This window comes from Microcebus murinus, chromosome 11 (assembly GCF_040939455.1).
Source record: "Microcebus murinus isolate Inina chromosome 11, M.murinus_Inina_mat1.0, whole genome shotgun sequence".
Taxonomy (NCBI): Eukaryota; Metazoa; Chordata; class Mammalia; order Primates; family Cheirogaleidae; genus Microcebus; species Microcebus murinus.
The window spans coordinates 97,964,508-97,990,320 of record NC_134114.1 but is presented as its reverse complement, the minus strand read 5'-3'; the positions used below and the strand labels follow the sequence as shown (position 1 = coordinate 97,990,320).

General features: G+C 40.3%; 1 protein-coding gene across 2 annotated transcripts in view; it reads right to left on the bottom strand.

Moving 5' to 3' along the window:
- Positions 1-25,813, bottom strand: part of CCDC192 (coiled-coil domain containing 192) — a 203,096-nt gene that overhangs the window by 124,993 nt on the left and 52,290 nt on the right. For both annotated transcript variants that reach the window (XM_012740354.2, XM_012740352.2), the window contains 2 exons: positions 5,239-5,370; positions 4,374-4,430 (listed from right to left, as the gene is read on the bottom strand). In XM_012740354.2, the coding sequence (XP_012595808.1) occupies positions 4,374-4,430; positions 5,239-5,370 (189 nt within the window). The remainder of the gene's footprint in view (positions 1-4,373; positions 4,431-5,238; positions 5,371-25,813) is intronic.

The window sequence follows — 25,813 nt, the reverse complement described above, 5'->3', positions numbered from 1 at the left end:
GAGGAGGACAGCAAGGAGTCCCGCCACCCCCTGGGCAACCGCCGTGGTCCAGCGGTGCCTCTCCAGGCCCCGAGCCCTCGCCCTGCGCCGCAGGCCTGAGCGCGGCCTCTGAACTCAGGGACTTCCGTTTCCGGGGCAGACCCCTGCGCCCCAAGCTGAGTGCATGCTGTGGGCGTCACTCGGAAGATTCCCTCACACGAACGTTTTAACTTTTTAGTTTATTATGAAATATTAACGTTTCAAACATACAGGACAGTCCAGAGAATGATGGAACACTTGAGGGCCCACCACCGGTTATCCAGATGACCCTTTTTGAAATAATTTCATTGAATAATATAAAATTTTTGACCCTGGTCAGGTCTTGTGTGTAGCCAGAGGCCAAGAAATGGAATGGTGGCAGGGAAGGGGACGGGGCAGACCTCTGGACTGCTGCGGATAATCAGGTCACCAGCGGTGCTGGGGCAAACGGGGCTACGCAGGTACACCCTGAAATGCTAAACACCGGCGAGAATGGAGCCATCGTTTGGAAGGCATTAATTTTAAAAGGAATTTTTCCTTAAGATACTTAGTCCTAACTCAAGTTGCCCTAACATGAACAACTATCTCTAAGTGATTATAAACATTCACTTTAAATACTTGTTTTATCCCATGTATGTCTCGAAGTAGATACGTAATCACGTGGGAGTGATAAAAATGCCCGGGGCAACTTAGTCGGGGCACTGCCGTGTGCGTTGGGAAGAACAACCTTTTATAACTTTTTAAAAAAGTATAAGCTGTGTAAAGTTAATGAGATGAGATTTTAATCTTCAGAATACAAGCAAATGATAACTTTAAAATGTTAAGGCTTGTATCTTCTCTCCATTTCATAGCTATCGATTTAATTATACATTAATATGATTCAACTATTGAGTTTTAGATGAGTGAACTCTGAACGAAAGCAAGCCAAGACACTGTTGTTAATTTTCATGTTAAGACCATGTTTCGTTGAGATGCTCTTCTTACTTCACCTGAAATACGGGTTTCCCACCAACTATGCTTTCCTTCTCTGCTAATTTTTCCTTCCATTTTCACTCCAAGAGATGGTTTCCTTTTGTCCCTTGCATGTTATACCTTAAAAGCATCAGCCACAGATGAAAGGAATGCCTTTTGTTACTGGCAACTTTAAGGAATACAATCCTTTTTACAAAGTTATTTTCCCCGAGTGATAAAGTATGCTCCTATAAATGCCAAAATAATTTTATCTTTTAATTAGCCATTTTAACAGTTCATTTCAATGAAATCTGTACAAGGCATTGGCCAGACACTGTGGAGGAATAAGGGTAAAGAGACTTGCTCCCTGTCCCCTGGGAACTTGCAGTCTTGGAGAAGACATAGACCACATCAAATTACCCTTCTGTGGGGCACAGCGTGACAAGGGACCGGAGAGAGGTGCAGAGAAGTGCTGTGAAGGCCCAAGGAAGGAGGGTTGCTTCTGGGCTGACCGTCAGGGAGAACTGCCTGAAAGGAACAATCTTGATAAAGAATGGGAAAAATCTTGCAAACGCTATGGCAGGGACAGGTATTCCATGTGGAAAAGATCTATGAAGGAAGCCCCACCAGGGATGGCTGGTGCACTCGGGGGTCTCAGGCCAACATGGTCAGCATGATAAATGCCAGGATCAGGTTGCAATTTATTCTGGGATATTGGGTAACCATTTTCTCAGGCTAGGTAGGCTTTGGAACTGAGGAAATGACATGATCTGAGTAAAATTCAGCTCAATTCAGCAAAATGTATTGAGTGGTTACAGTGTACCCAACCCAGGATTGGTATAGTGGATTCAGAGACACATTCTTGGTGCTGCCCTCAATGACCTTAGAGTCTAGTGGAGAAGAGATGTCTAACTGGACAATATCAACAATGTGTAATATACTGAGCTCTGTTAAATGAAATAAGCAGGAGGCCAGTGGCCTGAGGCTGTCTCTGTACTTTGAGTTCCCACATAACAAATCACAACCTAATTTAGTATACAAACTGAAACCTAATTTAGGAGAATATTTTTTTGTAACAAATAGATGAGTTTCAGCCAATCACAGACAGCTTAGTGTCAGCCAATCACAGGCAGCCAACTGATCAGATCACACCCAAATAAGGCAAAGGCCTGGCTGTAGCCAATTAGGTAAATTCTCTACTTTGCATCATGTTTGGCCTATAAAAGCTCACTGTTCACACTGCTAGATAGAGGTCTCGGAATTGCTCTAGTTCTGAGTTCTGCCCAATTCATGAATTATTTTTTGCCCAAATAAACTTTGTTAAATTTAATTTATCTAAAGTGTTTTTTTAACAGCTCACATAGATGCATTTATGGGAGGTTATGGGAGCCCAGAGAAAGTAATCTGGGGCCTAAGGAGGAAGTTGGTTCTTATGTGAGTCTTGCAGAGAGAGAGGAGGTATTGCGGTGAAGAGGAGAGAGAAGGATATTCCAGTCCAAAACAACACTGTGACCAAAGTCACAGAGCATCGAACTATACTGGATGTGCAAAGAAAAACAGAGGCTCCACGTTACTAGTGGGTTCAGCATGAGGCAGAGAGAGGTGAGTGAGAGAGAAGACACACAATCATTCTCAGTAAACATTATTGTTAATAATGTTTTCATTTAAGCTTTTCTTGATGAATTGAAGCAAAACCTTGAAGAGTACACTGCCATATTGAAACCTGAGTGTTGGTCAATTATATATGAGAATCCTCAGTTATTGATATCAATACCCTAATACAAGGAAGCAATTCCAGTTCACACAAGGCTGAGACAGTCACAGAGTGGTATAGGAGCAGAATCCATAGAAACTAGGCAATGGAAGAAGACACCACAGGAATTGTCCTAAGGCACCAGCAACTATTTTTTTAAATCTTTTTTTTATGAAGAGATGCTAGAAGCTAATATCAGAAGCTTAGTGAATACATCTGCTCTCCTTAAAAAATTTGGAGCCCAAACCCCCCTCCATGTGAATGGCTGTAGGTATCAATCTGTCATGAAAGGACAGCCTTTGACAATGGTAATTATTTGACACCCTCAGGAGCAAGCCAAGGGAGAGGATCCGCAACAGAATACTGGGCCAATGAGCCACATTTCTGTCTGAACACGCCACAGTGCCACAAGTGCAGCCCTTAGTCATTCAGCATTGATTGATTGAGCATAGAAGGCCAAAAGAAGATTCTGAATTTAGAGTTAAAATCTCTGCTAACCGCCAAAGCAGATTAGCTTTTTTCTTCTCCAGCACAAAAATGAAGCAGTTACCAAGATTTTACTCAACTCTACTTATTTCCAACCCCAGAGAGATGGTCACCAGAATTTATTATTTTGCAGCCTTTTCTGCAGGTCGTCTGGACTGCAGCTGCTTAGCTTTCAGGTCTGTCTGAGGAGCTCGGCGGTGTTAAGGTTGGCCATTAGCATGGCTGGCCAGTGTCCTTAACCAAGAAGTCATCACAGAGCAGCCAGAATGTAGGTGGAGGAGATGACTGAAAGGAAAGGAGGCAAGTCTTTGAGGAGATGCCAAAGGCATTAGAGTTGTTCGGATCCTTTGGAAGGGTCTGTGGTGGGGTGACTGCTTTATGGGTGTGAATAACAAACAAAGGCATTTTGGCAGGAGATGCTTATAAGTTGTTCTCTGAATAAACATAGGCAAACATTTAAACGAAATTTGCCCTAGAAATTCCTATGTCTCTCTCAGGGGGGTATTTGCAGGGGAAAATGAAAAATTATGTATTCTGATTGGTTTATATGGCCATTTCTCTAAAAATCACAAGACAGGAGCAGAATGAATATATATGTATATATTCATATATATATATATATTCATATACACAGACACACACACAAACAGTGCTGTTCAAAGTGTGGCCCAAAGACTAGCAGCATCAGCATCACCTGAAGTGCAAGGAATCACCTAGAAGTGCAAGTCCCCAGGCCCAACCAACGCATGCGAGAAACAGGTATCTGGGCAATTTGTTTTAAGAAGCTTTCCAGGCGATTCGCACATACAGAGAAGTTTAGGAAGCACTGCTCTAGACTTGATTGGATGTGTCAATAATTGACTCATCTCTCTACATCCATCTGCTCACTAAACTAGCCTGGCTTCTTTTCTACCTTTAGTTGCAATTCTCTTATCCTGATAGTACCTAATTAGACCATGTGATTATATATAAGAGCTCAGTTTGTAATTTTTATCATCAGCAAAAAAATTAGAATTTTATTTTTGGAAAACAGTTCTATAGGGGTAGTAAAAGTACTCATACGGTGTGCAACAGACAAATATCATTTATAACTTATGGTAAATATTTCATTTCCAGGATAACAATGATATAAATAAAGGAATGAAACAAGGTGGAAAACACTTACATGGGCTATAAGTTGCTCCTGGGAAGCTTTTACTTCAGCTTGTAATTTCTCAATACACTGAAAATGAGAAAAGTTTAGAAACCAAGTGCGTAACTCTTCCTTTTACATATTCAAAGTATTCCAAATATAAATATGTACCAGTTCTCAAGTCTTGTATATTATCTCAGCTAGATTTTTTTGAAAATCATCATTGGAGAAATCATCCCTCTTGTCCCTATTCCTTTTCCATTCTATGGAAGAGCCCAAAGACAAAACACACAGACATGTTAAGAACTAGGAAATGCTTAGGAAAAATAATGTTGAATTGATGTGCTACAGTTAATGCTAATACTCCCTATATCATACCTATATATACACCTTCACATAAAAACATATTCATATATTCCAGAGGCAGATGCAAACCCTTGGGGTTAAATAAGAGGTAAATTTATATAATGATTTACACACACACACAATGTCCAGAAATTTAGAGATTAGTTATTTCTTATTAAAAAATGCCAAATGTTGCGATCCACTTGTTTCACTACACAGAAAGAAACTATTCTTTGATTAGGTTCAACTTTGACAACTAAGAAACATTTGTACAGTTAATACCATTTATAAAATAAATAAAATATTCAGCTAATGTCATTCAAAAGGATACATGTCAAACAAACTTTAAAACTACTAGTAACAAAATTAATTTCTATATGTCAATATTTACCAGGGAAGAAAATTACTTTTAGCAAATACAAAACATTGTTATTTATCCTTATGAACTTAAATATGAGCTTCCAACCCAGCCAGAAATGGCTTTGTAGAGCTGTCAGTTTATATAAGGTTAGGTAACTTTTGAAGTAAAGATAATTTCTCTTCTGCAACATACCTGGTCTTTCACCAGAACCATTTTTTCATACGCTTCCTCGCTGGCTTCCTTGTGGACCATAGTCTCTAGTTTTTCCTCGAGCAAGGACACTTGTCTAAGCAGTTTTGATTTTGTTCCATCAGAGACTGCAAGCTAAAGACATTTTCTTATCAAGGTATGCAAGTACAGTGATATTTTAAAAGCTCTACAGTATCTATTAAATATGAAAATAGCTTCTGGAATATTCATCATAGATGACAAATGATTAGCATAGCAAAAGAAGAAAATAACATTGATTTCATTTATTTTTAATAATTAAGATCTTTCTGGCCAAGAGATGAGACCACATAGTTACAATGGGCCTCAACACTGATCTTCACTGCGTTTCAAGACTGAACTTTATTTGTACAGCTGAGTTGGACACCCGTATTGTGGTTTACATGTGGTTCTTGAAACTTAACTCTTGGGGGCTACAGCTCTCTAGAAAGAGTGGGCATTCTGACTCCCTTGAATGTTCACCATACAAGCAGCAGGGTACACAGAACTAAAGGGAAATGTAGGAGTTTCAAGTCTGATCAAAGGCAGATTCTATGCTAAGCCACAACCAAAAAATTACTAGCAGTGGCTTTGTCTTTGTTTGACTGCTTGTGGATTCCTCTTGAGGAAGTGGTAGTTTGATAGTCCCTACTCCCTTAATTCCCAAGGAGAGCCCCTGGCCTAGGTTCTCCTTTGACTCAGACAGCTTGTTGTGCTTTTTCTCCAGAGCTCAGTAACAATTCTGAAAGAGTCCCTGGAAAGGGACACGCAATTTTGTATTCATTGCAACTCCCAGTGTATCCTCTGAAGCATGTATTATCTCTAAGGATCTCTTTCATGTTACCCTGGGTGTTATTGCTAAGCACACTGTCTCATCTTGGAAAAATTTACCAAATGGGGAAGCATGAAGAGGTCGCTCTGTGTAGAAACAAGCACATCATGCATGCTGCCCATCACATATACCATGAGCCATCACACATGCCGCGTGCACTCCACAAGTACTGCCCCCATCCAGCCCTCCGCACGCTCATTCCCTGAAGGAACGTTCGCTTAGTCGGCACCCTCCGCAGCCACTGGTTATGTGCTGGGGCTTGCTCAAGCCCCACGAGCGGGCCAGCGGGCACGGACTCCTCGTGAACATTGGCTGTGCTTTGGCTGTCAGTGGCCTGGGAGACCCGTGGTGCTCCCATGGCACTAAGTGGTTTGGGGTTGGAGACTGGCGTCTCCGAGCACCCTTCCATTTCAGGAGAGACACAGGACAGTGCAATGGTTAAACACACAGACTCCTGAGTCAGACTCTTTGAGTAAAAATCTCAGTTTCACTATTTACTATCTGTGTGATTTAGGCAAGTTGCTCAGCCTCTCTGGGCTTGATTTTCTTATCTGTAAATGGCAGTGGGGATGGAAAGAATATGACTTCTTTCATGGTTTTATGGTTTGGTTTTGAGGATTATGTGAGTTTATACAAGAGGAGACACTTAGAACAATGCCTGGAACATACCAAGCTCCTAGTAGCTCTTATTATTCTTTTACCTTCTTCAGATAACAGCATCCTTCAGGGTTTTATCTAAGTACTTGTTGTTTATCAAATTGTAAAATGCAATATCTGAAGACATCATAACCCCTATGAGCCGTGTACCCTGAACCCAAACTGTATTTGGTTTGCTCACTTCCTGCAACCACTCAAATCTTCAGAGAATACCACTCTCTGTGTCTGAAATTTTCACTCTCCAATACGTTCTCTCTCAATCAAGCCCATTTTGTTCCCATATCCTGTCCGACCTGTAATCTATCCAGTCACCATTGTATTTCTCTTAAATCTACCTTCCATTATTTTCAGGTCTTTATTCATTCACTCCACAGATAACCATTTATTCACTCATTTGTTAAAGAAATAAGTTGGACATTTATTATATGTAAGAATTTGGACATAGAAAATGAAACTAATAATGTTTGTATCCTCAACAAACTTATACTTTAGCCAGAAAGTCAGACAATTTAAAAACAGCTATTATATAATATGAAATTTTATAGATGAATAAATAATATTAATAATAATTAACATGTATTGGGCATCTACTATATAGCAGACACTCTGCAGAGCCTTTTGTTTTAAAATTTATTCCAGTATCTTCGTTTATTTTCAAAACACCTTGAGAGGTTCATGCTATTATTTTTCCCATTTTGCAAATAAAGAAATTGAGTTTCAACAGGGTTATATAACTTGCCCAAGGACATAGCAAGTATTAAAGTGCTGAAACTCAAGTTTCGGTAGTAGACATTGGGTTTGACTCTCTAGATCCAAATTTGACCCCAGTTCAGAAGGAGGCCCTGGCAATCATGCCAATCCCATCCTCTTTGTTGCTGACTGGTTCAGGAATCAGGGCCTACACTTATCAAAGCCTGGTTTGTCTCTGGCAATATTATTATATAAGGAGATGTGGCCAAATTTGGGTCATCCACACTGCACAGAAGTGGAGTGTGACTTGGAGAAGATCTCTCTCACCTAACAGATGTGAAAGCTACTATAGCTCTCCTATAAACATCAGGAAAATCAGGCACATGATGAATCCATATTCAGAAAGGAAGAGTGGACCACAGAAAAAACTCGGGTTCTTGATGACACTGTTAAAGTGCTTTATCAACCAGTCTTCAAGCACACCCTACTTTGCAACTTATACTTACTAAACCAATCAGTTTCCTCATTTAAGGAGCTGAGTTTTCTATTACTTTCTGTCATAAGTGTTCTACTAATATACTGTCTAGTTCTAAGATTCCATGCTCTTGATGACCAGTGAGAAAAGTTTATGGAAAACAGCAAACTAACATTGATTTGGTAGCTACGCTACACCAGGCATTCTGTTGGCTGCTATGTATGTATTTTTACCTTATTAGATTGCTCAAAACCTTGCAAGTGGTTTTGTATGTATTTTTTATTGTCATTTTAAAGATTGAGGAGCTAGATGTTTTAATGGTGAATTAACTCGCATAGGATCTCACAGCTAACAAGAAGTGATTAGAGGCCGGGCGTGGTGGCTCACACCTGTAATCCTAGCACTTTGGGAGGCCGAGGCGGGCGGATTGCTCAAGGTCAGGAGTTCGAAACCAGCCTGAGCGAGACCCTGTCTCTACCAAAAATAGAAAGAAATTAATTGACCAACTAAAAATATATATACAAAAAATTAGCCGGGCATGGTGGTGCATGCCTGTAGTCCCAGCTACTCGGGAGGCTGAGACAGTGGGATCGCTGAGCCCAGGAGATTGAGGTTGCTGTGAGCCAGGCTGACGCCACGGCACTCACTCTAGCCTGGGCAACAAAGTGAGACTCTGTCTCAAAAAAAAAAAAAAAAAAGAAGAAGTGATTAGATTTGGATCTATTATACACTGGTCTGCCTTAGTCCCTGGATTTTATATCATACTCAAATTCTACCTCTGAGGGTCCCTCCAAGATAAAGGCTATGATGTCTCTCCCCTTATCATATGGACTTCAGTAATCTTTCTAAGCATGTTAACTTATATGCCTAAAGGAAACTTACTAATATTTTCTTTTTCCTAACACCTGAGAAATCTCTCTGTTCTGCCACCTTGCTTTCTTTTTGTATAGGTGCCAACCCATCTATTTACCCTTTTTTTGTAAGGAGTTTCTGACTGACTATTCCTTTGACTCAGCTATGTTTAGATTAGGTTTAGCTTAACTCTAAGAAACTCTGACATGGAGTCAGGAGATCTATGTTTTGTTCTTCTTTTTTTTTTTTTTTTTTATTTTGGCATATTATGGGGGTACAGATTTTAAGATTTCAATAAATGCCCATTTCCCCCCCTCCCCCCAAAAGTCTGAGTCTCCATCATGACCATCCCCCAGATGGTGCACATCTCACTCATTATGTATGTATATACCCGCCCCCCTCCCCCCTCCCACCTCCCCAATACCCTATTACTGTAGCACCTATGTGTCCATTTAGGTGCTACTAAGTTAATACCAGTTTGCTGGAGAATATATCTGGTGCTTGTTTTTCCATTCTTGGGATACTTCACTTAGTAGTATGGGTTCCAGCTCTAACCAGGAAAATATAAGATGTGCTATATCACCATTGTTTCTTAGAGCTGAATAGTACTCCATGGTATACATATACCACATTTTATTAATCCATTCTTGGATTGATGGGCACTTGGGCTGTTTCCACAGCCTTGCAATTATGAATTGTGCTGCTATAAACATTCGAGTGCAGGTGTCTTTTTTGTAGAGTGTCACTGGATCGTTTGGGTAGATGCCCAGCAATGGGATTGCTGGATCAAATGGTAGATTCACTTGTATCGCTTTAAGGTATCTCCATATTGCTTTCCACAGAGGTTGAACTAGTTTGCAGTCCCACCAGCAGTGTAGGAGTGTTCCTCTCTCTCCGCAACCACGCCAGCATTTATTGTTTGGAGATTTTTTGATAAAGGCCATTCTCACTGGGGTTAAGTGATATCTCATTGTGGTTTTGATTTGCATTTCCCTGATGATTAGAGATGTTGAGCATTTCTTCATATGTTTGTTGGCCATTCTTCTGTCTTCTTTAGAAAAATTTCTGTTCAAGTCCTTTGCCCACTTTTTAATGGGGTTATTTGATTTTTTCTTCCTGATTTTCGTGAGTTCTAAGTATATTCTAGTTATCAGTCCCTTATCGGATGCATAGGATGCAAAAATTTTTTCCCATTCTGTAGGTTGTCTGTTTACTTTCATGACTATTTCTTTGGCTGTGCAGAAGCTTTGTAGTTTGATCATGTCCCATTTATTTATTTTTGTTGCTGCTGTGATTGCCTTTGGGGACTTCTTCATAAACTCTTTGCCCAGGCCGATGTCTAGGAGAGTGTTTCCAACTTTTTCCTCTAGAGTTCTAATAGTTTCATATCTTAGGTTTAAGTCTGTTATCCAGCGTGAGTTGGTTTTTGTGAGAGGTGAAAGGTGTGGGTCCTGTTTTAGCCTTCTACAGGTGGCTATCCAGTTTTCCCAGCACCATTTATTGAAGAGAGATTCTTTTCCCCAGCGTATGTTTTTGTCTGCTTTGTCAAAGATGAGATGGCTATATGAGGATGGTTTTATATCAGGATTCTCACATCTGTTCCACTGGTCAATATTCCTGTTTTTGTGCCAATACCATATTGTTTTAATTACTACAGCTTTGTAGTATAGTTTGATATCTGGCATATTAATGCCTCCCATTTTGTTTTTGTTGCCTAGAATTGCTCTTGATATTCGGGGTCTTCTTTGGTTCCATACGAAGCGTAAAATTATTTTTTCTATATCTGTGAAGAATGCTGATGGGATTTTAATAGGTATTGCATTGAATCTGTAGATCAGTTTGGGTAGTATAGACATTTTGATGATATTGAGTCTGCCGATCCACGAACATGGTATGGATTTCCATCTGTTTACATCCTCTGCTATTTCCTTCCTCAGTGTTTCATAGTTCTCCCTGTAGAGGTCTTTTACCTCTTTGGTTAAATATATTCCTAGGTACTTTAATTTCTTTGTTGCTATTGTGAAGGGAATTGAGTCTTTGATTTGGTTTTCAATTAGATTGTTGTTGGCATATATGAATGCCTCTGATTTCTGTGTATTGATTTTGTATCCTGAGACTTTACTAAATTCATTGATCAGTTCCAGGAGTTTCTTGGTTGAATCCTTGGGGTTTTCTAGATACAATATCATATCATCGGCAAACAGTGAAAGTTTGATCTCTTCTGCCCCTATTTGGATACCTTTGATTCCATTTTCCTGTCTGATTGCTGTAGCCAAGACTTCCAGCACTATGTTGAACAGAAGTGGAGATAGTGGGCAGCCTTGTCTGGTTCCAGTTCTAAGTGGGAATGATTTCAGTCTTTCCCCATTCAGTATGATGTTGGCTATGGGTCTGTCATATATGGCTTGTATCATTTTTAGGTATGTCCCTTCTATGCCTATTTTCTTAAGTGTTCCTATCATGAAAGGGTGTTGAATTTTGTCAAAAGCTTTTTCTGCATCTATTGAAAGAATCATGTGGTCATTGTTTTTGCTTCTGTTTATGTGGTGAATTGCATTTATAGATTTACGTATGTTGAACCATCCCTGCATCCCTGGGATGAAGCCCACTTATTCGTGGTGGATTATTTCTTTGATAAGTGTCTGGATTCGGTTAGCTAAGATTTTGTTGAAAATTTTTGCATCTATATTCATTAAGGATATTGGTCTGTAGTTTTCTTTTTTTGTTGCATCCTTTCCTGGTTTTGGTATCAGAGTAATATTCGCTTCATAAAAGGTGTCGGGGAGGTTTCCGTTCTTCTCGATGTTGTGGAATAGTTTCTGCAAGATAGGTACTAGTTCTTCTTTGTAAGTATGGTAAAATTCAGGTGTGAAGCCATCTGGACCGGGACTTTTCTTTTTAGGGAGATTTTTAATTGCTGTTTCTATTTCAGCTGTTGAGATTGGTCTGTTCAGGGAATCTATTTCTTCCTGGTTGAGCCTAGGGAGGCTGTGTGTTTCTAGAAATTTGTCCATTTCCTCCACATTTTCCAGTTTGTGTGCATAAAGATTTTTGTAGTATTCATAAATTGTATCTTGTATCTCTTTGGGATCAGTTGTGATATCTCCTTTTTTATTCCTGATGGAGCTTATTAGAGATTTCTCTTTTCTGCTTTTCGTTAGCTTAGCCAGTGGTGTGTCAATTTTGTTTATTTTTTCAAAGAACCAACTTTTTGTTTTATTAATCTCCTGAATAGCTTTCCTGTTTTCAATTTCATTTAGTTCTGATTTGATCTTGTTGATTTCACTTCTTCTGCTGGGTTTGTGGTTGGTCTGTTCTTCTTTTTCCAGCTCTTTGAGTCGTTTCATTAGATAGTCTATTTGTGATCTTCTTGTCTTTTGGTTATAGGCATTTATGGAGATAAACTTTCCTCTCAGAACTGCTTTAGCTGTGTCCCAGAGGAGTTGATAACTTGTCTCTCCATTGTCATTTTCTTCATAGAAGTTTTTTATTTCCGTCTTGATTTCTTCATTTACGAAGTAATCATTTAGTAGGAGGTTGTTTAATTTCCACGTTTTTGTGTAGAAATGTGAGTTTCTGTTAGGGTTGATTTCTAGTTTTATTCCACTGTGATCTGAGAAGGTACATGGTATGATTTCTATTTTTTTAAATTTCTTGAGATTTTCTTTGTGTCCCAGGATATGGTCAATCTTAGAGAATGTCCCGTGAGCTGATGAGAAGAACGTATATTCAGTGGATTTGGGGTAGAATGTTCTGTAGATGTCTGTCAGACCCAATTGTTCTAGAGTTTTGTTTAAGTCCATTATTTCTTTATTAATTTTCTGTATGGAGGATCTGTCTCGTGCCGTCAGTGGGGTGTTGAAATCTCCGGCGATTATGGAGTTGCTATTAATCCATTTGCTTAGCTCCAGTAAGGTTTGCTTTATGAATCTGGGTGCACCTAAGTTGGGTGCATATATATTTAAAATTGTTACCTCTTCTTGTTGGACTGTGCCCTTCACCATTATATAATGACCCCCTTTGTCTTTTACTACTTTTGTTGGTTTAAAAACTAAATCGTCTGAAATTAGAACTGCCACACCAGCCTTCTTTTGGCTTCTATTTGCTTGAAATATTGATCTCCACCCTTTTATTTTTAGTCTATATGCATCCTTGCAGGTTAGATGTGTTTCCTGAAGACAGCATATACTTGGCCTATATTTTCTGATCCATTCAGCCAGCCTATGTCTCTTGAGTGGAGAGTTTAAGCCATTCACATTTATTGAGAGAACTGATAGGTAAGGTAGATTACTGATCATTCTGTTGGGTTGGATGTTGTTGCTATGATTTCTGTCTTGAGCCATTGTAATATCTGGCCTTTAATATCTTTGGGTTTTGGTTGTTTTTATATTCGTGGGTTATTATTATGATGTTCCGTGCATAACGCTGTTTTAAGTACTTCTTGTAGGGCTGGTCTTGTCTTGGTGAATTCTCTGAGCCTTTGCTTGTCTGAGAATGTTTTTATTTCTCCTTCATATATGAAGCTTAGTTTTGCAGGGAATAATATTCTAGGCTGGGCATTGTTTTGTTTCAAAAGAGTGAGAATGGGGCCCCAGTCCCTCCTTGCTTGTAAAGTCTCATTAGAGAAGTCTGATGTTATTCGAATTGGCTTTCCCTTGTATGTTACTTGCTTCTTTTGTCTTACAGCTCTTAGAAGGGCCTCTTTAGTTGATACTTTGGTCAGTCTGATGACTGCATGTCGTGACGTCTTCCTGTTTGCGTTAAATCTCCCAGGGGTCCTCTGAGCTTCTTGAACTTGTATATCAAGATTTTGAGCAAGGCCTGGGAAATTTTCCTCTACTATATCTTCAAACAGCTTGTCCAACCCTTGAGTGTTGTCTTCTTCCCCTTCCTGCAACCCTATGACCCTCACATTAGGTTTCTTCACATAATCCCACAGCTCTTGTAGGCTTTGCTCTTTTCTCTTGTTTCTCTGCTCTATTTCTGTGACTGATTTATTTAATTGGAGGGTGTTATCTTCAAGCTCTGAGATTCTTTCTTCTGTTTCATCTACCCTGTTCTTGAGACTTTCCACTGTATTTTGTAGTTCCTTGAATTGATTCTTCATTTCCAGGAGTTCGGCTACACTTTTCTTCAATGTGTCTATTTCTTTTCTCATATCCTGGAGATTTTTTGTGGTTTCTTGGTGTTGGTTATTGAGTTGTTGTTGCAGCTGGGTGAGTGTTCTTATGTTCCACATACGAAATTCCTCTTCTGTCATATTGGTTGCCTGATTTTGGTCGGTGTCCGTTTCTAGGGGGCTGGTGCTCCTCTTTGGGGGTGTGTTTTCCGTTTGGTTCTTCATATTTCCTGAGTTCTTTCGCTGATTTCTTCCCATGTCAATCAGTTGTAGTTTCTTTCCTTAGGTTATTGTTTGGGTATTCACACACCTTGTTTAGTTTCTGAGGCGTTAGGTGGTGCCTGTGGGTGAAATTGGACCACTCCCTGTATATTGAGTCAGTGAGTGCCGTGCAAAGGCTGTGCAAGATGCCGTCCCTGTCAGTAGGTGGCGTTTGCTTGGAGGAACAGGCTATGGTGTTGATTTTGAGTCCTGTTATCAGCTCTCGTTCTGGGCGGAGCTGGGTTGGGTAAGCCTGCCCTCAGGCCGTTAGCAGGGGTCAAAGTTCTGTTCTCTGCTTCCAGGGAGAGCTGTCAGGGCGGGGCTGGAATGATCCTGCTCAGCCAGAAAGTCTGGGTGTGGGGGTGGGGCTGTCTGAGACCCACAGTCTGCAGCAGGCCTGGCTTTTTTCCACCCTCCCCAACTCCGCAGCTACTCCTGGGCCTCTGCCAGCAGGCCAGACCACAAGCCACCAGGCCTCCCCGGACTGTGATGCCGGCGGGGAGGTTCCCTGCACAGGAACGCCACCTGGGTTGGGGGGACGGCCTCCTCCTGGGAGGAGGGTTGCCCTCTAGGACTCCGATCCGCCCCTAGAGGCACACAGACCTCAGTAGGCTGTTCACATATAACCCTTCTGTGCTCTGGGCAATGCTAGCCCTCGGTGCAGGGGATCTGGTCTGCAGGTCCGACCTTTGGGTCCCAGAGTTCAAACTGTATTCCCACCAGGGAGAGGATTTCCGGTCCTAATTCACCCACAGGGAGCCCAAGCTGGGTCTATGTCTCTCAGCCTCTGAGTCGGCACCGTTTTCCTGGGAACACGGTGCCAGCAGCACCTGGGAGGGCGGGCGGGGTCCCAAACGGGAAGGTCCCGTTCCCTGGAGGTGCCTCCGGCTGGTGGCTGTATTGTCTCTCTGGGCAGCCGCGGGTAGGGTCCGCGGAGGGGAGGAGGAGGCAATATGGCGCCTGCCGCGCGGCTCGGGTCCGTGCACACGGAGGTGCCCGGAGGAAGTTGGGAACCTGGTGCCACGTCTGCTACAGGCTCACCGTTGGCAGGCGGCGGCAGTCTCTGGGCTGATGTCCGCAGGTCTCCTCACCCGCTGGGGAGCCCACCAGCAGTCTCGAATGCAGGGGAGGGGAAACGGCAAATCCACCTACCCTTGCCGCTGGTCTCCGGGCTCTATGTTTTGTTCTTAACCACACACTCACTGATTCTATGACCCTGGTGCCCTAATAGGATTTTATTACGCTACTTTGCTATATTTTTATAGGTTAGTTCTCCAGTCATATGTATTCAAACTAGACTACAAATTCTTCAGAAGAATGGATGGAGAATTCTGTCAAAACTTGCAACAAGACACAATCAAATTGGTAAGGAGCAATCCTTGCTAGGCTTTTTCCATTTGTTCATTTTTTGGCCTATGATTCTTAATTCTCATATGCAACTTCACCTCAAAAGAAGTACAAAGGGACTTAATTTTTTTTCTTCTCATGTGCACATGTTGTGGCAAGAAATAATAATCCTGTTGGATTCCATTAAATAATAGTGAAACTGTTCATCAGCATAGGACAATTGGTATTTCCCGAGGCCCTTTGCAAATGGCCCATTGAACAAGCCCGGTAATCCCAAAGGAAAAAACAGAAAAGAAATGAGATTAAAATAAAAACTATACATCTGAGTTTTCTTTTTCTAAATTTGGGCCCCGCATAAAAGATTATATGCTCTACTGCTGAATCACAATATGCTAGCTGCCATCTTGAATTCACTCCATTGTGTTCATGGGGGTTTTGGAGCTTTTTAAAGTTTAATTATCAATTTGGGAAACCCTTAGGAATGTTGCCTAAATTCAAATTCAATTATGGGATAGGAAACAAGGCATCAATGTAAGTAGGAGGAAATCTAAGTTAGAAGCTGCAAGATGTAAAGTTGAACTTCAAGACTCTAGGGACCTTGGACATTGTTTCCTTTTTATTGCTTTTTTATTTATTTTTAAAATAAAAACTGCTTGGTTATACAGAGTAATTGTTTTGAAAGAGCATAAAAACAGAAAGCCTAGTCTCACTTTGCATCAGGTATTTGCTTACAAAAAAGGGACTAGGAATGCATCTATTCTTTAAATGATCAATTTTTGTATATCCTACTTAGTTACCTTTGCTGAAACTTATGGGTCACATGATGTTGGGAAGCTAATATTCTATCTCTGATACCTTGGGAAGACTAGGCCTCTATCCTTTTCCCTCACGGTCCTAAAAAGTTTGGAAAGATAAGGTTGTTTTGAAAGCATGAACAATGTTCATCTTAAGAATTGTGTTGGCCAGGCGCCTGTAATTCTAGCACTCTGGGAGGCTGAGGCGGGCAGATCGCTCAAGGTCAGGAGTTAGAAACCAGCCTGAGCAAAGTGAGACCCCTGTCTCTACTAAAAATAGAAAGAAATTAATTTGCCAACTAAAAATATATATAGAAAAAATTATCCGGACATGGTGGCACATGCCTGTAGTCCCAGCTACTTGGAAGGCTGAGGCAGTAAGAGCCCATGAGCCAAGGAGTTTGAGGTTGCTGTGAGCTAGGATCATGCCATGGCACTCTAGCTTAGGCAACAAAATGAGACTCTGTCTCAAAAAAAAAAAAAAAAAAAAAAGAATTGTGTAAAGCAAAATAACAACTTTTATATTATACATTTGAGGCTGTGTAAATATACTCAGAAAATTCAACTTTCAATATTTACCCAATGTTGAACAAAAGGACACTATAAAGATATTGCAATACTTTAAAAGTCAAAGAAAGATAAACTGTATCTATTGTACCATATCGATAAAATCAAGAAAGGGTAATGATATATGTTTTTCGAATCATATTTAACTAATAGTTAAAATAAAATGACTTGCACATCACAGAAGATGACATTGTAGGAAGCCTCAGAAATTGGTCCTGCCACAAAAATAACCATTGAGCTGGAAAGAATTGTCAGAATCAACCATTTCAGAACTCTGGAGTACAGTAGAATATATTCAGCTTCCAGAGAAGTGCTTGATGAATAAAGAGACTGATATAGAAGGAAATCTTTGTCAGGTCACTGGGTGATTACAAAAATAATGAAACAAAGGCTTCAGTGACCACACATGACAAGGAATACAGTCTTTGCAAAATTAGTTTTAAACAGTCACTAAAAAATGTATGACTATAGTCCTCAAAAAGCAACAAATAACAACAACAATTCTTGGGGAGGGGGAGGTATAATCTAATTTCCAGAGTTATGACATTACAATATTAAAAATATCCAGTTTTTAACAAAAGATTACAAGCCTTACAAAGTAAATATGACCCATTCACAAGAAAAAGAGGAATGAACAGAAATCATCCCTGAGGAAGCCCAGTGAGTAAAGTCTACACTTACTGGACAAAGACTTTAAATCAACTGTTCTGAATATGCTCAAAGAGGTAAAAGAAACCATGGGCAAAGAAGTAAAGGAAATCAGGAGAATAATGTATGAGCAAGTGGGGAATATCAATAAAGAAACTGAGACTGTGAAAAAGAATCAAGTAGAAATTGTGGAGTTGAAAATCACAACAGCTCAAATGAAAAATTCACTAGACGAGTTCAATGAACCTGGCATTTAAGCTGGCATATGAAGAATCAGCTAACTTGAAGATAGGTGTCCTTGTCAGTGCAGGCTGATATAACAAAATATACCATAGACTGGGTGGCTGAACCAACAAACACTTATTTTTCACTGTTCTGGAAGAGATAAGTCTGATTTTAGGGTGTCAGCATGGTTGGCTACTGGTGAAGGCCCTCTTCCTGGATTATAAATGGCTGCCTTCTTGTTCTATTGTCAAATGGCAGACGGAGCTAGAACTCTGGTCTCTTTTTCTTATAAGGACACTAATCCCATTATGGGGACTCCACCCTCATGACCTTATCTAAACCTAATTACCTGAAAGCCTCCACCTCCAAATGCCATTACATTGAAAATTAGGACTTATGGATTTGGGGCAACACAACAATTCAGTTTATAACATTCTACTCCTGGCCCCCAAATTCATGTCCTTCTCACATGAAAATTTATGTGACCCCATCAACCTCCATCTTAACTTTTTCCAGTATCCACTTTAAAGTCTAAAGTTCAAAGTCTTACCTAATCATTAGTATCATCTAAATCAGATATGAGTAAGATTCAAGATATAATTCGTTCTGAAGTAAAATTTCTCTCCAGCTGTGAATCTGTGAAACTCAAATAAGTTATATGCTTTTAGGTGATATCACCAAGATGGCAGAATAGAAGGTAACCTGCTCATATTCTCCCATAACAATAGGAATTCTACATATAGATGCAGTCAAAAATCTCTACACAGGAGCCTCAGGATTCAGGTAGGATTTTGGGAAAGCCTGATGGAGCCCAAGACCTAGGAGGGTCATTGTTGAGAGTATAGACTAATACCCAGTTGGCTAATCTGCCCTGCTGAGCTTGTTTCTGTGTTCAAGCCCAGAAATGGCTCAGTTCCTCAAGGGGCTTGGCTACAGCCTCATTTGGCCTTGAGCCTGCAAACAAAACCATCTGCCAACGGGTCCAGAAGGAATTGTGCACACTAATGCCTTGGCAGAAAGACTCAACTGCCCCCTGACATCAGTCTCAGTAGTGAACTTGAAAGTTCCCCTCCAGTGCTGCTCTAGCCTTACTCAGCTGAGGTCCCAGCTTAGAGCTGCTGAGACAAGCACCCAGATGGAGACTTGCCCATATCTTACAGCCCAGGGAGTCTGAGCCTCCTTGATGGGCTTGCCACAGGGATCCCACCCCACAGAAGATCCCAATAAGGCCAAATCTCAGCCCCAGCCTCTCCCACTGCAGTTGGGGACCTATCCCATTTGTATCGAAATCTGCTGGTAGATGCATACCTGTCGGAGCCAATGAGACAGGCTCCCTAGCCCTGGCCCCACAGCAGATTCTGACGGGGCCCAGTCTCAGCTAGAGCCCTTTCTGCTGCAGTCAGGGAGTTATCCTGTCTGTGCAGGGACCTATTGGGAGCTATGAACCCTGTGAGCCAATGAGACGGGGCTCTTTAGCCTCTATCCCATAGTAGATCTTGAGGGAGCACAGTCTCAGCTCTGGACCCTCCTGCTGCAGTCAGGGAACTAACCTATTTGTGCAGGAACTTCCTTGGTGACATGCACCCCTCTGAGCCAAGACTGGGCTCTCCAGCCTCTGTCTCACAGCAGATTCCAGGGGGTCCCAGTCTCAGCTCCAGACCCTTCTGCTGTAGTTGGGGAATTATCCTGTCTGTGCAGGAACCTGTTGGGACATGGTGCCAGTCTGAGCCAACATGACAGGCATGCCAGTCTCTATCCCACAGAGAATCCCAGCAAGAGCCTCTCCTATTGTAGTCAAGGAACTACCCAATTGTGTAGTGACCTGCTGAGTGATGTACACCCATCTGAGCCAATGATACAGGCCCACGGCCTCTCTCCCACAGCAGGCTCTGAAAGGGCTCAGTCTGGAATTCAGCCCCTCTTGCTGTAGTCAGGGACCCATCCTGCCTGTGCAGAGACCGGCTGGAAGGCATGCCCGCCTGGGCCATGGGGACAGTCTTTGGACTCAGGTGCCTGGAAAGTGTTCCCACATAGCCCCAATACTTTCCTTGAGTCTTCCTCAAGGCCAGCTGGGCCAGAAAGCAGCATCAACCTCAGAGCCCTCGAGAGACTCATGGCAAGCCTGGGCTTAGAGCATCTTCTAGTACTGAGATGACGGAAGTGGTCAGGCTCAAGGAACAAAATAGTTAGTCAGCTTAGAATCCCTAGAAGGCCCTCTGAAGAAGGACAGACACAAACAAAGGGCATCCAAATTGAAAAGGAAGAAACCAAATTATCCTTGTTTGCAGATGATATAATCTTACATTTAGAAAAACCTGAAGACTCCACCAAAAATATCTTAGAACTGATAAATGAACTTAATAATGTTGCAGTAGTATTTCTATATGCAAACAGCAATCAATTTGAAAAAGAAATCAGGAAAACAATCTATTTACAATAACTACAAAAGAAATAAAGAAATGAAACACCTAGGAATAAATTTAACCAAAGAAGTGAAAGATCTTTACAAAAAAATTATAAAACATTGTTGAAAGAAATTAAAGAGGAAACAAGATGAAAAGATATCCCATGCTCATGGATTGGAAGAATTAATATTATTAAAATATCTACACTAATTAAAGTGATATACAGATTCAATGCAATCCCTATCATAATATCAGTGACATTCTGCACAGTAATAGAAAAAAAAATAACCTTAAAATTTGTATGGAGGCACAAAAGACCCTGGAGAGCTAAAACAATCTTGAGCAAAAAGAATAAAACATCACACAACCTGATTTCAAGTTGTACTACAAACCTGTAGCTCTTATTCTGGCTTCCTTAAGATGAGGCAGATGAGTCAAGTAAGCAGGCTTGGGATTAGCTAGTTTGAAGATTTTCAGTGAATTCTGGGGAATAAGAGTTGCCCTTAGTTGTCTAGAAATGGTGGCTGAGTGTGAGAGCCTAACAGAGGAGATAACAGTGGTGTGCACAGTACTGGGAACGCACTAAATGCCACCAAACTGTATATTTTAAAATGGTTAATTGTGTGTTCTGTGAATTTTACCTCCATTAAAAAATAAATAAAATGACTTCCTACTTAGCGTTCAGGTTTATAAAATTGTTAGCATTATATCCATTCATTGAATGTTATTAGAAAAAAAATCACAAAATTGGATTGACTAGCTTCATTTTAAATTAATAAACACAATCTCAGATGGGTACTCAATACTGCCTTGAAATCAAAATACCATTATATTTTTCTCCTAATAAATTGGCTTTTCTCCTCTCTGAGATAACTATTTATTTCCCTTGACTTTCTTCTCAAATATCATTTCATATTTCCCTCTCTCTTCAAAATTTTGCCCCTACCCCTTACTCCAATTGACAATCTCATTAATAATTCACTGAAAAAATAGAAGCTGCCAGATGGCTACTCCATCAATGGCTAATATATTATACAAACCCTACTGCAGCAGACATTGCTAATTCATTTCCCAATAGTTGTTTCACCATTTACCCCTTGCTAACCAAAACCCAGCTTGGATTAGCTAATGGCCACCTATTTAGGGGCCTTGGCCTTGTCCAGCCCCAGAGCAGGAATCATGATTGAACTAAGCTGGCCATGTTGGTTTCCTTCCCAGATTTGAGAGATTGCTTTAGACATCGGCATGCAAGGGCTCAATTCTCTACTCAATACAGTAGGCGCCCCTGGAGCTTGAGGAGGATTTTACCAAATTTTTAAAAAGACACACTGGAGGAAGCACATCTCTTTTTATCAGGATGATGTTTTAACTGTATATAATGCTTGGAATTGCTGCTGATATCTTACAAGCATGACACGACAGCCAACATATTAAGGATGGTAGAGCAAAGGATGGATAGCATCTGTATCCTTGGTGACATTCTTGAGCCACTGAATTAACCAACTCTGAAAATGCCCTGCCTCCGGACTTACTATTACGTGAGATGACAGCTGGTTTCACTGTATTTCTTTAATTGGGTTTCCATTATTTGAAGAGGAAAGCATTCTTTTTTTTCTTTTATTTCATCATATTATGGAGGTACAAATACTGTTAGGGTTACAAATATTGCCCCTCCCCCCCTCCCCCCCATGTGTCCAATCCCCGGTGCTGTGCATCACACACGTTATGGAAGCACACACCGCTTTCCTCCTCCCACCTCCCGCCTGCCCACCACCCAATAAAAAGTTTGGGTTTTTTTTGACATTTTGGTTATATTGTATATCTTTGCCTCTCCCTAAGAAGGGTTAGAGTTATGCCCTTCCCCTCCAAAATGCTCGCCACATCCCTAAGATTGCCCCCGCCCCTGAATCCCTGGTGAGCATTGCCACCATTTGAAAACCATAGTTTTAATCAGTCAGTACCAATTTGATGATGAGTAGATGTGGGGTCCATTTTCCATGTCTTGTGTCGCCTCACTTTGGATAACGGGTTTAAGCTTAATCCAGGATAACATAAATGGTGCTAGCTCACCATCATTTCTTAGGATTGAGTAATATTCCATTGTGAGCATATACCACATTTTAATTATCCACTCATGAATTGATGGGCACTTGGGTTGTTTCCATGACCGTGCAATAGTGAATTGTGCTGCTATAAACATTCAGGTGCAGATGTCTTTTTTTTTATTTTTTATTTCAGCATATTATGGGGGTACAGATTTTAAGGTTTCAATAAATGCCCCTTCCCCCCTCCCCCCACAAGTCTGATTCTCCAGCATGACCATCCCTCATATGGTGCACATGTCACTCATTATGTATGTATATACCCGTCCCCTTCTCCTCTCCCCCCTCCCCAATACCCTATTACTGTAGTACCTATGTGTCCACTTAGGTGCTACTCAGCTAATACCAGTTTGCTGGTGAGTATATGTGGTGCTTGTTTTTCCATTCTTGGGACAGATGTCTTTATAATAGAATGTCCTATGCTCTTTTGGGTAGATGCCCAACAATGCTATTGCAGGGTCGAATGGTATTTCTATTTCTAGCTGTTTGAGGTATCTCCAAATTCTTTTCCACAAAGGTGGCACTAATTTGCAGTCCCACCAGCAGTGTAGGTGTGTTCCTGTCTCTCTGCATCCTCGCCAGCATTTGTTGTTTTGGGATTTTTTGATATAGGCCATTCTTACTGGGGTTAGGTGGTATCTCATTGTGATTTTGATTTGCATTTCTCTAAGAATTAGAGAAGTTGAGCGTTTCTTTATATGTTTTCAGGCCATTATTCTGTCTTCTTTGGAGAAGTTTCTTTTCATTTCTGTCGCCCATTTCTTGATGATATTGTTAGATTTTTTCTTGTTAATTCTTTTAAGTTCTAGATAGATTCTTGTTATTAGACCTTTATCAGAGGTGTAGAGAGCAAATATTTTCTCCCACTCTGTGGGTTGTCTATTTGCTCTACTGATGGTTCCCTTGGCTGTGCAGAAACTTTTTAATTTGATCAGATCCCATTTGTTTATTTTTGTTGCTGCAGTGATTGCCTTGGGGGTCTTCCTCAAAAATTCTTTGCCTAGGCCAATGTCTGATAGGGTTTTCCCAACATCTTCTTCCAGGATTCTTAAGGTTTCATGCCTTAAGTTTAATTCTGTTATCCATCTTGAGTGAATTTTTGTGAGAGGTGAGAGGTAGGGATCCTGATTTGCTCTTCTGCATGTAGCTAACCAGTTTTCCCAGCACCATTTATTGAAGAGAGATTCTTTTCCCCAATGTATATTTTTGTCAGCTTTATCAAAGATTAGATTACCGTATACTGATAGTTTCATCTCTGGTATCTCAGATCTATTCTAGATATCTATGCTTCTGTTCTTGTGCCAATACCAGGCTGATTTAACTATTATTGCTTTATAGTACAGCTTGAAGTCTGGAAGACTGATGCCTCCCAGTTTGTTCCTTTTATTTAAGATTGCTTTGGCTATACGAGGTTTTTTCTGGTTCCATGTGAAGTGAAGAATTATTTTTTCTAGATATCTATAAAGAATGCTGATGGTATTTTGATGGGGATTGCATTGATTCTGTAGATCACTTTAGGTAATATTGACATTTTAACTATATTGATTCTACCAATCCATGAACAAGGTAGATTTCTCCATCTGTTTAAATCTTCTGCAATTTCTTTTTTTAGTGTTTCGTAGTTCTACTTGTATAAATCTTTTGTATCTTTCGTTAAGAATACTCCTATATATTTAATTTTCTTTGGGGCTATAGTAAAGGGTATTGCATTTTTGATTTGAATTTCTGTTTGATGGATCTTGGCATATATGAATGCTTCTGACTTGTGTATATTGATTTTATAACCTGAAACTTTACCAAATTCGGTTATCAAGTCTAGGAGTCTCTTGGAAGAGTCCATGAGGTTTTCTAGGTATAATATCATATCATCGCCGAAGAGCGAGAGTTTGATTTCATCTGCCCCCACTTGAATGCCCTTAATACCCCTCTCTCCTGCCTGATTGCTATTGCTAGGACTTCAAGCACTATGTTGAATAGGAGAGGAGATAGTGGGCATCCTTCTCTAGCTCTGGATCGAAGGGGGAAAGATTTCAATTTTTCTCCATTTAGAATGATATTAGCAGTGGGTTTGTCATAGATGGATTTGATAAGTTTAAGGTGTGAGCCATCTATGCCTATTTTGTTAGGAGTTTTTATCATAAAGGTGTGTTGGACTTTGTTAAATGCTTTTTCTGCATCTATTGACAGAATCATATGGTCTTTGTTCTTGTTTTTATTTATGAGGTGAATTATATTTATAGACTTGCATATGTTGAACCATCCTTGCATCTCTGGAATAAAGCCCACCTGGTCATGGTGAATTATTTTTTTGATGTGCTGCTGAATTCTATTCGCTAAAATTTTATTTAGGATTTTTACATCTGTATTCATGAGGCATATTTGTCTGTAATTTTCTTTTTTTTGTTGTGTCCTTTCCTGGATTTAGTATCAAGGTGATATTGGCTTCGTAGAATGAGTTAGGAAGGATACCATCCTTCTCAATGGTGTGGAATGGTTTCTGTAGTATAGGTATGAGTTCATCTTTGTATGTTTGGTAGAACTCTGAAGTATAACCATCTGGCCCAGGACTTTTCCGTTTGGCCAGGTTTTTAATTACTGCTTCAATTTCTGAGCTCGAGATTGGTCTGTTTAGGAATTCTGTTGCCTCCTGCGTGATCTTAGGGAGGTTGTATGAATCCAAGAATTTGTCCATTTCATCTTCGTTCTGTAGTTTTGGGGCATATAGTTTTTTATAATAGTCAAATATAATGTTTTGTATTTCTTTGGTATCTGTTGTGATCTCTCCTTTTTCATTTCTTATTGAGTTTATTACAGTCCTTTCCCTTTTGGTCCTTGTCAATCTAGCAAGAGGGCCATCGATTTTGTTTATCTTTTCAAAAAACCAGCTTCTGGTTTTGTTGATTTTTAGTATAGGTCTTCTGTTCTCCATTTCATTCAGTTCTGCTTTGATCTTTGTTATTTCTTTTCTTCATTAGGATTGGAAATTGTTTGCTCTTCTTTTTCCAATTCCTTGAGCTTATTCATTAGGTTGTCAGTATCTTAACTTTCTGTTTTGGGGATGTGAGCGTTAATTGCTATTAGTTTGAGGAAAGCATTCTTACCAAACAAACAGAGAAGATACTCTTCTGACTATCAAAGGCTGGTCCTTCCACTTGGCTTTGAATCCCATCACCTCTATCTGTCACAAAGTCTTGCTTCCGTAATTATGCACCCCACACCCAATCTAGTTCTGCATTCCTATCTTACTCTTTCTGGAGGACCCATTCAGCATATTAACATGCCATAGTGATTTCTATGAATGAATGATGTCCATTGAACCTCCCTTGCCTTCCCTTTCACTATCATCCCATTTATTTGCTTCTTCTCCCAGACAAACTTCTTAAAATTATCACCTACCCCTACTGTTGTCTCTCTCTTACAATCTTATTCTTTTTTTAAAAGGCACAGAAAAAATGATTGGCTTGTATAACTGGGAAGTCAGAAGCAGTTCATTTACAATTAGATTCCACAAACTCAAATAGAATTATAGTATTCTGTCTCTTTCCATATCTATATCTTAGTGCTCCCTCCTATGTGTTGGCCTCAT